The following is a 10,744-nucleotide window of genomic DNA, read 5'->3' on the forward strand; positions in this document are numbered from 1 at the left end:
ATTAGCAATACTTTGTGTTTGGAATCAATCATAATTGTTAGTATGAATTTGCTTGTGATCTTTCTGCTACTTCAAAGGAGTTTTATAAACAATTAACATTTGCGAGACTAGCAAATGAAGACAAGGAAAAAAAAAAAGCCTCTGAGAAAAAAGAACTTGCAATGCAGATAAACATAAAACTTTCCAAAGAAGATAGATAGAAATCTCACATCTTTTGGCTCCTAGGTCACAGTATTTCTTCCCTAGTACTTTTGTGAATCATCAGCTTTAGAATTAACAGCAAGACTGAGCCAGGTGCAGTGGTTCATGTCTATAATCCCAGCGTTTTGGGAGGCTGAGGTAAGAGGATTGCCAAGCCCAGAGGCTAGAGACCAGCCTGGGCGATTATCTCTATAATAAATCAAAAATTTAACTGGATGTGGTGGCTCAAGCCTGTAGTTCAGGCTGCTTGGAAGGCTGAGGTGGAAGGATCTTCTGAGCCCAGCAGGTCAAGGCTATGGTGGCTGTGAGGGTGTCACTGCACTCCAGCCTGGGCAACAGAGTGAGACTCTAAAAACAAAACAAAAACAGCAGAGCTGGCTGAATTTTTCTACAATGCTGTCCACTCAGGCTCCCTTGAAAACACAGCATTGCTTCTTCAGGGCTGTCTAGTTATAGTACGTGGCATTCTGGGCTCAGACTTGGCAGGATATTTTTGTATCTTGAGATTTTTGAACATTGACTTTTAAACTCCATTTTATTTCTACAGTGCTGTTCTTTGAAGAGTATACATTAATCACATCACCTTAGGAAGCCCTTTTGTTACTAAAGCCCAATCAGTGTATGACTAGAGACAGCTGATGAGAGAAAGTTAGCTATAAAAACCATGTAGTGATGAAATGGAACTGAAACTAGAAGAAGAAATAAAATAAAACAGCATCCAGGTTAAGCATGCAGATGTTTACTGCATACCTATGATGTGTCAAACATACTAAAAGCCCTGAGTGAAATGGTGATCTAGGTATAATGTAGCTTAGTATACTATAATATTATTATACAGCAGGATCTGTAAGGTCTTTTTTCACAAGCTATTATACATTCCCTCCAACCATTCCTGAGGAAATGTGATAAACCCATTTTACAGATATGGAAACTAAGTCTCAGAGAAGCTGAGTGACTTTTCAAAGCTATCAGAGATATTGCACATTCAGGCTGAGATTCAAATCCTAAGCCCTCAACAACTGACTCTTCCCTCTGGGAACTTGAAGTCATATGAAGAAGAGAGGCAAATAAATGATCAACTACAAAAAAAATACAAACCATAAAATTTAAAATGATCTAACCTCTCCCTCTCTCTCTAGTTCTCTGGCTCTATCTATCTATTGATCTGTCTATCCATCCATCCATCTACCGACCCTGGTGAATTCTCCTCTTTTCCTCTCTTGCCCTGAAGTGCAGTACTTCCCACAACCTCTCTGGACAATGGTCCCGAGGCTGAACTACCAGTTACACTTCACACTAAGTGGCCACTTCTTGGTGCCATGCTCCCTCAAACATGCCCTCTTCCTTCTCTGCCATACTAATCACATGCTCACTCCTGCTTCCCCAGAATTGCACCTTTTAAGAAGGCATTGAAATATATGTTTTCTGTCTTCTGCTATTACCCAGGGAAACTGAGCTTAGATTCATGTCCACTAAGACAAGGGCATTTAATTGCAAAAGAAAAAAAATATGGTGACTCTCTGGATCTTAAGAAGGAGCTGAAAAAGGATGAAAAATATATGGAGATAACTTTGTCCAAGACTTCAACCCTCATGAGCCCCGCTGTGGGCATTCTCAACCCCAACAAAAAACTCTGGGTTCAAGGTGCCCATAAAGGCTTTGCTCTGATTGATGGATATTTTTTTATTGAACCCAGTCACTAGGTATCAACCAGTATAGAGCAGAAAAACTTCTCAGTTAGGTAACCTCAGGGAACTTACTTGGCTTCTCTGAACCTCAGTTTCCTTGTCTGTGAAATATAGATACTAATCTCTGCATCATAGGATGCAGAGTGAAAATGAAGTGAAATATTGTGTGTGACATCCTTCTGTGGTACCTATTCTAAAAATGACCAATGTCTTTCTATGTCATGACTTCCTCCTTTTGGTTTGACTAAAATGGAAAGAAGCTATCCATAAAGATGTGAAAACTTCTACAGAGGAAGGGTCAATTGTGAGCAGTGAAGAGAGAAAGCACGATCCCTGTCCAGTCACTATCGTCTAACAGGGTGTTTGATCTACAGTTGATGGTTGGGTGTCCGTTGACCTTCCCACTGCATCCCAGGTGAAACTTTATGTGACCTTAGTTGCCTGAATGTTAAATTTTCAGCAGCAAAAGCAAAAGAGATCCTTAGGACAATAGCTTTGATTAAAGAATTTAAACGGAGACTCTAAAGTCACAGGTTTTCTTCTCTAATTTGAAGATGCCCTGTGCAGTTAATGCTCCTTCAGTGATCAGATGTAACTGGTTTGGCTACCAAATAAGGCAGGACTGACTGGGTTTTAGGCTGGGTCGATAAGCAAGTGCAAATCTCGGTGGCCTAAAATAAAACAACCAAGGTTTATTTCTTCAACATGCGACCACCTTTCGCTGGTCTGTGAAGGCTCTTAGCATCGTCCCCTTTGCAGAACCTGGGATGGTATCGTAGCTGATATCTGGAACATTGCTGATTTGCAGAGGAGGAGGAAAAGAGACAATAAAAACATTTGACAGGGTGATGCATCAGCTATTAAGTGCTCTCATTTGGAAGTGATTTATATCATTTTAACTCACAAGTTATTGGCCAGAACCACTCACATTCTCCCCTACTCTGTCATCCCCAGAAAAGGACTGGAAAGCACAATACTACCAAGTTTCTGGTGGAAGAACAGAGAACAACTAGCAAAGAGCACAACGGCAATGTCTTCTTTTCTAGTCAATGTGCATTTTAGCACAATCTAGTTGATTTTTTTTCCTTTTTAAGCAATCATTACAAGAGGAGATGGGGACAGAGTGTGAGAGCAAAGGTCTCTGCCTGTCAGTGGTGTGTCATTTGAGTGTGGTTATTAATGGCTGTGTCAACCTACCCACGGTCACCGCTCATTCTGCCTGAAATTTTGACATTCATTTTATAGAGCACTGTGCGGTTGTCAGGTACTTCTTTGTGAATACAAATTCAAAGACAATTCTCCTCAACGAGTGCAAGGAGATTATGAGTGACCGTAACTGCACCTCTTCAGTAAGTCCTGAGGGAATATCTCGAACCTGGCTTTCAGCTAAATGCAATATGAATACTATGTACATTGACAACGTCTATGCACGCCGGCTAGAGACAAGAAGTGTGTGTTTCAGAATGATAAAAACTTTCCTGGCAAAAAGAATAATTTGTGACCCTCAAATACATATGTCATCCTACCTAAAAGTAGGTAACATTTCAAAAGCTGCTTTCTTTTGTGGTCTCATTGACTTAAATAGGCCTTCTTATACATGAACTAATGGTGCAAGAGAAACTTTAACAACTGTAACAAAATAGATGATTTTAAAACACTGTTATAGGGCAATGTTTTTTATAAACAAATAAGTCTGTTTGATATTTGTATGTTTTGAGTAGAAAATAGTGAACAGTCAATCTTTTTTTTTTTTTTTTTTAATTCGAATGACAAAATGTAAAGTTAAAGCAGATGGTCCACGTCATGCCTGGCCAGCATCTCTGTTTTAGAGGTGGGAGGAAGTAGGGCCCAGAGAAAGGAGTCACCTGTGGGAACTCAGAGATAAGCAGGACCGAATCTGCCACTGCCATCATGGAGTATTGCCACTGTGCCACAACTGTACTCCCAAAGCAGTTTTTGTTGGTGATGATGGTGGCATCGATGCAAACTGATGGTTAGGAGAAAATTTTAAAGACTAGAGTCCTAATATCCATATTTCTCAGAATAAAAAAAAACAGTTTTTTGAACAAGAAATGAATATTACACAGCAAGGGAATTGAGGTTTCTGGATCAAAGAGCAGAGAAGAAAATTGAATTTACTAAAGGCAGTCACAAAGCTTAGATAAGTCACTGTCTTGTTTTAAACCTAAATTCATCTTGACACCTATTTTCCTATTTTATTGGTGATTATTTAAGACCATCTTACAGAAAATGCTGCTAAGGCCCAGACTGAATTGAAGTGCAAATCCTAAGGCTATTCTTTTTTATTTTCAAAGGAACTGCCTCAAGGAAATGAAACAATGCTTTCATAGTGTTGACTACAATTCTAGAGAGGCGAGTATATATATGTATGTTTAAGATCACAGTTTAAAAAATGGTAAATCAAGGCCATTGACAGCTATTGCTTTTGTGGAAGGGCTTCAGGGAGGACATTTCACCTCATCTTATACCCCTGTTCCCTGATGATCAGCGGAGTTCAAGGGCTTCTGAGAAATTGGGCGAAAAAAATCTACTCAAGCACCACAAAATTTTTGACAACTTGTAGCTAAAAGACACCACTTTAGGGTGTCTGTGGATGGTCCCAGCCTCGAATGTTAATTCAGAAGGGTCAGGTAAATGTGAGAGAGTGGGTATCAGGCGGTTCCTTGCCTAACACACTGGAACACTATTCTTATCCCTGACAACTGTCTTAAAAGGATGCTTTTTAAAGACTTTCTATGCTAGTTACCCCAAAATATTCTGTGGTAGTGAGTTCCAAAATCTAATTACATGTCACATAAAAATACTGTCCTTGTATCTATTTCAAGTTGGCCATACCTCAGTCTTTCTTCTCGCATGGATAGCTTGCGGATGTTGCTGGGACTTCCGATTCACTAGTTCCTGCTAGTGTGGGTTGCCAAGTTTTATTTTGATTGTTGTTTTCTTTTCTAAACATGGATGCTGTTGCTGTTCAAATTTGCATTTTGTTTACTGACTATCGATATCAGAACTACGCTCTGTGGCACTGTCACCCTTTCCTCTCTTGCCATGGGACTGCATCTTTCTCTATGGTTCTAAAATCTTCTCTAGGCTGATGACCCAGATATTTTTATATTCAATCCCGGCCACTCCTGCACTATGAACATTTTTATATCTACAAGCCTACTAGACAGGTCCACTGGGTCATTTCACAAACATATAACATTTATCAAACCAAAATGAACACTGCATGTCCATTCTGATACCACATGTTCTTCACTAAGTACCTGTGTATACCTGTGTTCTCCATTCAGTATATGTGTATGGCAGTGTTCTCCATGCTGTTCGAGTGCATGCCTGTGTTATCATCCAGTACCTGTGTAAACCATTGTTCTCCATGCAGTACCTGGCATACCTGTGTTCTTCACTCAGCACTTGTGTATACCTGTATTCTCCTCTCTGTACCTGTGCACACCTGTGTTTACCACTCAGTACCTGTGTATACCTCTCTTCTCCACTCAATACATGTGTATACCTGTGTTCTCCACTCAATATTTGTGTATACATGCATTCTCCACTTAGCATATGTGTACGCCAGTGTTCTTTGTGCAGTACCTGTTCATGTTTTCCTCTGAGTACCTGTGTATGCCCATGTTCTCCACTCCATATCTATATCTATATATCTCTATATATCCATATCTATATATCTATATATATCTGTGTTCCCAGAAACACTCAGTACCTGTGTGTATCTGTATTCCCCACTCAGTACCTGTTCTTACCCCTGTTCTCCACTCAGCACCTGTGTATATCCATGTTCTCCACTCAGTACCTGTGTATACCTGTGTTCTCCTCTCAGCACCTGTGTATACCTGTGTTCTCCAATCAGTATCTGTGTATACCTAGGAAGACAAAAACCTGTGCTTGCAAAGAGCTCATAGTGTGTTTGCCATGGAGGTGGTACTGTCCCCTTGAGGAATTCTAGGAGTCAGTGGGGTCTTTCTATGGTCACAGTGACTATGCACCATTAGACGAGCTGAATAGTGAAGAACTATTCCATATCCTACACATGCTCAGATGTTTTGATGACAACTGATATAAGTTAATTTAGGTGAAAAAACTGTTGATTGTTATCTGAACCTAGGTCAGAATGCCATTTTATATGCACGCAAAGTGTGTTTTGTATTATTGTTATACATATTTAATTTTTCAGGAATTTAACAATATGAAGTTTGATGGAAGACTGAACTTTGTTCTTCCTAAAACCTTGGCAAGATTTGTTCCTCATTTCAGAAAATCCCAACACTAGAGCCCACACTGACTGGGCTTCTGCCTTACCAACACCACACATGCATCTCGGTTTCCTTCCCTGGTATGTTCATGGCACTGCTATATAACAATGCTAGCTATCACTGTTTCTTTATGTCTTCTAGTGGAGCTTAGTTTTTTATAAATTACTTTCCCTTTATTACTCCTTTACAGTATAGTTATGCCAGGATATTGATTTTTAAAAATTATACATGTAGGTAAAATATATGTACTCTGAATTTCATTTTGGGAGAGCAAGTAGGTTGTTACAAAGGATGTATTGCAAAAGCAATAAATAGAAGAGATTAAAGAAATCTGATATAACTGAGAACCACCATCCTACAGTAAACACAAATACACAGATCATCCTGGCATCCCTGTTCCACTGTGATGGCAGAAGGGACGGCCTGGCATCATTACTCGAGGCCCTAATTCATATATGCATTTTTGTAGGATTACTCTTTCTCTTGGATATATTTCTCAGTCGTTTTTTTTTCTTTAAAGGAGAAACTGAAGCTAAAGGAAATGCTGTTGGTTAATGAGATGCTAAAGAAAGTAATGCTTCTTACAGGGAGCTTTTACACAAAGGGAACAGGCGGGTGGGGCGGAGGGTTGCGGAGAGTAGAATGGAGCAGAGTTAGAGGACAGCAGGCAAAAACGCAGGAGTGTGGCTAAGCTCCCTTGATCCACACTGCCACAGCTCTTCTTCCAGAACTTACTGCATACAACATCTGGTACAGAATGCTTACTTCTCCTTTCAATGGAATTTGACAACTGTGGGTTTAGCCTAAGAAGTAAAATTCAAAACCAGACTGAAATTTGAAACTGTGCTGTAGGTTGCCAGGTGATCCAGGCCAGGAAGGTTGCTAGGGACAGGCTTGGGACGGCTGTGGACCAAAAACATGTCAGAGTTTCCTAGAAACTCCAGAGTTTTCATTCTCTTTAAAGAGAAAAAAAAAAAACTGGGCAAACACCCAAACCCAACCACTAAGGGAGGGGCAAGGAAACCAAACTAAACAAAAACAAAACAACAAGAATGCAGAAGCCCAGAAGGCCTTATCCTAAGAAGAACAGACAGACCAAGCAGTTGTCCTGAGAAAAACCATTTCCTCTCTCCCCCACCCCAACTCCTAATATCATAGCATTCCTTTAGAACTTGGCTGAGAAGCTCAGCAGATGGTCTGGCTCCACATGCTGGGAAGTCTCAGCATCAGCTAAATACTAGGTCTAGGCCAGGAGTCTAGGCATGGGGGAGTTCGTGGACAGCCATGAGAGAAACGCCTTGGTGTTATTAGCCGAAATAGCAAGCATTCCTGAAAGCCTACGACTGTGTGTCAGTTCTGACAACAACACCCCGCCCCTTCCTCTGCTCTCAAAGAGGAGAATTTTACTTTGCTACACATTTTGCTTTCTTCCACTTCTCGGTCCTTGAAACATAGCATCCCTCCTTCAAGAGCCCAGTACATGGCCACATCTCCCTCCTCTGAATGTTCACGAACACAATTCACCTGGCTTCCAGTTGTCCTGCCGTTATCTGTGACAATCATTCTAGAGGCTGGTGTTAAGGTGAAGTGGGAACTTTATGTGGTTGTTCTGTGAGGTGTGCATATCACTATTCTCATTCTATAAAGAGAAAATGACAACACAGAGAAAAGTGACTTGGCCACAGCAATCTTCAGGTAGGTAGTGGAACTGGTGTTTGAATTTTGGTCCAAGTAATAACTGTGGCAGTACAATGTTCCTTCTGATCCTGGAGAGCAGATCCCTCTAGTCCCGAGTCACCTGGCACTTCCTTATTTGTAACTCTGACTACATACACAATTACTTGTCCAGTGTCTGCCTCCTCCACTAGGCTGTGAGTTTCAGAGGATAGGAATTGTATGTGTGTCCACATATACATATACAGGGGAGAGAGAGAAAGAGATTATATATTTAGATTTTATATATATAGTATGTGCGTGTGTGTGCATGTGTGTGTGTGTGCATGCGTGTGTGTATCCCTCCCTTTTCCCTCTGTCCTCTAGTCTATGGTATGCCTGGTATCAATAACTATATGTCTGTGATGGTTCCAGTTCTTAGAAAATGGATCAAAAAGGCATTTGGACTATGTGTAAGTACAAAGAGTCCATTCCCAATCATTTATAAAATAAAGTCAATTGCAGAACCTGAAGAAAGGGAGGGAAAATTTTTTTCTTTTTAAAGTATTTACTGTGTTCAAGACACATGAAGTTTCCTCTTTTGACAACGCTATGTCATCTAAAGCTAGTTTTATCTACACTCCTATCCACCTTCCGAGACAGATCACATGGAAAAATATTTGTCTGTTATATAATTAGGAACATAAATTATTTAGTGGAAATTCTGATGGATCGTATGCTTATTATTAATTAAATATTCAACAGGATACAAAAGGCTAGGAAAAACAAAAGCTTCCTGATACTAACAGCAGGGGTATTTATGCTAGCCAAAACCAAGAATGACTAAATCAACTCTGGCGGATCCATACAATGGAATACTACCTAGCAATGAAGATGGACGAGTTATACATCCAACGGCAGTGATGATTCTCATAACAGAATTTTGAGTGACAGGCGACAGATACAATAGCATGCATAAAGTCCATTTATATGAAATCAAATGCTAGCAAAGCTCATCTATGGTGTTCAGTACAGAATACTGATTGCCCCAGCCATGGATGTGGTAGTGACTAGAGTGTTGGGGAACTGATATATTTCTCACTTGTGTGCTAGTCACATGCGCTCACTCAGGGAACTTCATTAGGCACTACTGACATGTGCAATTACTGTGCCATATTTTAATAAAGGCTTACTTTTTACTTTTAAAAAGTTCTCCCTAGTATCCATATGAATGAAGATGCACACACACTCACACACACACACACAAACACGCATATGCATGTAGACTCCTGCCCAAACCACCTTCTCTTAGTGCCTTTGCTATGCATTTCCTCACTTGGGTCTGTGTGTTCCGGGAACTAGGTAGAAGCTGACCTATCCTTCCACTCACATTTGTGGATTGGAGGTTGGAATTCAAACATTTACCCAAACACATCCAAAACCCACATGTGGCTTAAGCACAGATTCTCCTAGCCTCACATGAATGTTCGATTCATGTCTGATGAACTCCATACTCTAGTGACACAAAGGAAGCAAGTCATTGGTTGTAGAGAAGCCTACATCCTAATTGTATTAACTTGATTGATCAAAATCTAAGCTTAAAAGAAAGAAGCTACACAAGGCAGAGATGCTTTTCTTTTCGAAGTAACATTTTTAGAACAATTTTTAACCCTATTTAATGCTGAACTTCAATTATTTAGATATATTTTTCAAACATGATTAACATCATCCTACCAATATTTTCCACATTATGTTGAAATAGATAACTGGAATAATCCAACTTAATAATGCGATTTTACTAAAATATTTCACTGCACAATTAAGGGGAGGGGAGAGAGGGGAGAGAGATGGGGAGGGAAAAAGAGGATAGAGAGAGGAGAAAAGAGAGAAGAAGGAAAGAGAGGGAGGGAAAGGAGAAAGAGGAGAGAGGGAGGAAAAGGAGGAGGCGGGAGAGGGAGAGAGGGAAAAGGAGAGGGGGGAGAGAAAGAAAGAGAGGAGAGGGAGGATGGGGAGAGAAGGAGAGAGGGAGAGAGAGAAGAGAGGAGAGGGAGAAAGGGAGAACAGGCGAGGAGAGAAGAGAGAGGTCTTTTCTCTGGTGCCAGTTATTCAAAATTTCCCACAATATTTGCACAAGGGAATGCGGTAATCTACCATGTCTTGTCAGTGCATCCAAATTGTATTCTAATGATAGCAGTTTTAAGAAGACTGACGTCTTCTTGCACCTTACTCTGAATTTAAGGGAACACTTCATTGTCAATAACATTAATACAATAGTAATAAAGTCCAAGTGCGCTAAACGGAGGTAGGGTGAGGCACCTGAGCACGTCAGTGATCTGAGATGAGACGGTCTATAAAATGGATCAAGTCCTTCCAACGAGCCGGCTCTGCCCCCGTCAACCAGCAGAACTGGCCTGTGAAGGGCCCCAAGGGGGCACGCGGAGCCTGCCGGGCCCCTGCTCCCGGGCTCTCCCGGGAGGCAGGAGCGGAGCCTCCCCCAGCCCGCGGGCGCCGGGCGGGGCCGCAGCCTCCCGCCGGGACTCACCAGCAGCGCGCAGCCCAGCAGCGAGTCCATGGCGGCGGGAACCTGGCGAGCGCTGCGCGGTGCGCTCCCGACGTTATATAGGGCGTCGCGGGAACAGGAAGTGTCGCCGACCTTTCATGGGTCATCTTCCCATCCTAGACCCTGCACTTTCTTTTTTAGGAACCTGGGGCGGGAGCAGCGGGGGCGCAGCAAGCTCCCGCGTAACGCTGTGGGGCCGGAGTGGAGAGGCCCCCCAGAGGGTGGGGCGCGGGGGCGTGGGGTGGGCGGGGATGTTTGGGCCCTGGAAGGGGAAAAGAAAAAAAAAGAAAGAAAGCCACCGGACCAGACTGCGGAACAAAGCGGCCGCTGTCTCTGGGGCCCGAGGTGTCAGG

General features: G+C 41.8%; 1 protein-coding gene across 1 annotated transcript in view; it reads right to left on the minus strand.

The window, feature by feature from the left end:
• The window catches only part of TNFRSF11B (TNF receptor superfamily member 11b), a 26,796-nt gene extending 16,345 nt beyond the window's left edge, over window positions 1-10,451 (minus strand). Inside the window, exon 1 of the mRNA XM_008073211.1 lies at window positions 10,374-10,451. Within this exon, the coding sequence (XP_008071402.1) occupies window positions 10,374-10,403 (30 nt within the window). The 5' untranslated portion in view covers window positions 10,404-10,451. The remainder of the gene's footprint in view (window positions 1-10,373) is intronic.
• Window positions 10,452-10,744: the final 293 nt, after the last annotated feature.

Source organism: Carlito syrichta, unplaced genomic scaffold (genome assembly GCF_000164805.1).
Source record: "Carlito syrichta isolate Samal-C Ts95f unplaced genomic scaffold, Tarsius_syrichta-2.0.1 Scaffold315756, whole genome shotgun sequence".
Taxonomy (NCBI): domain Eukaryota; kingdom Metazoa; phylum Chordata; class Mammalia; order Primates; family Tarsiidae; genus Carlito; species Carlito syrichta.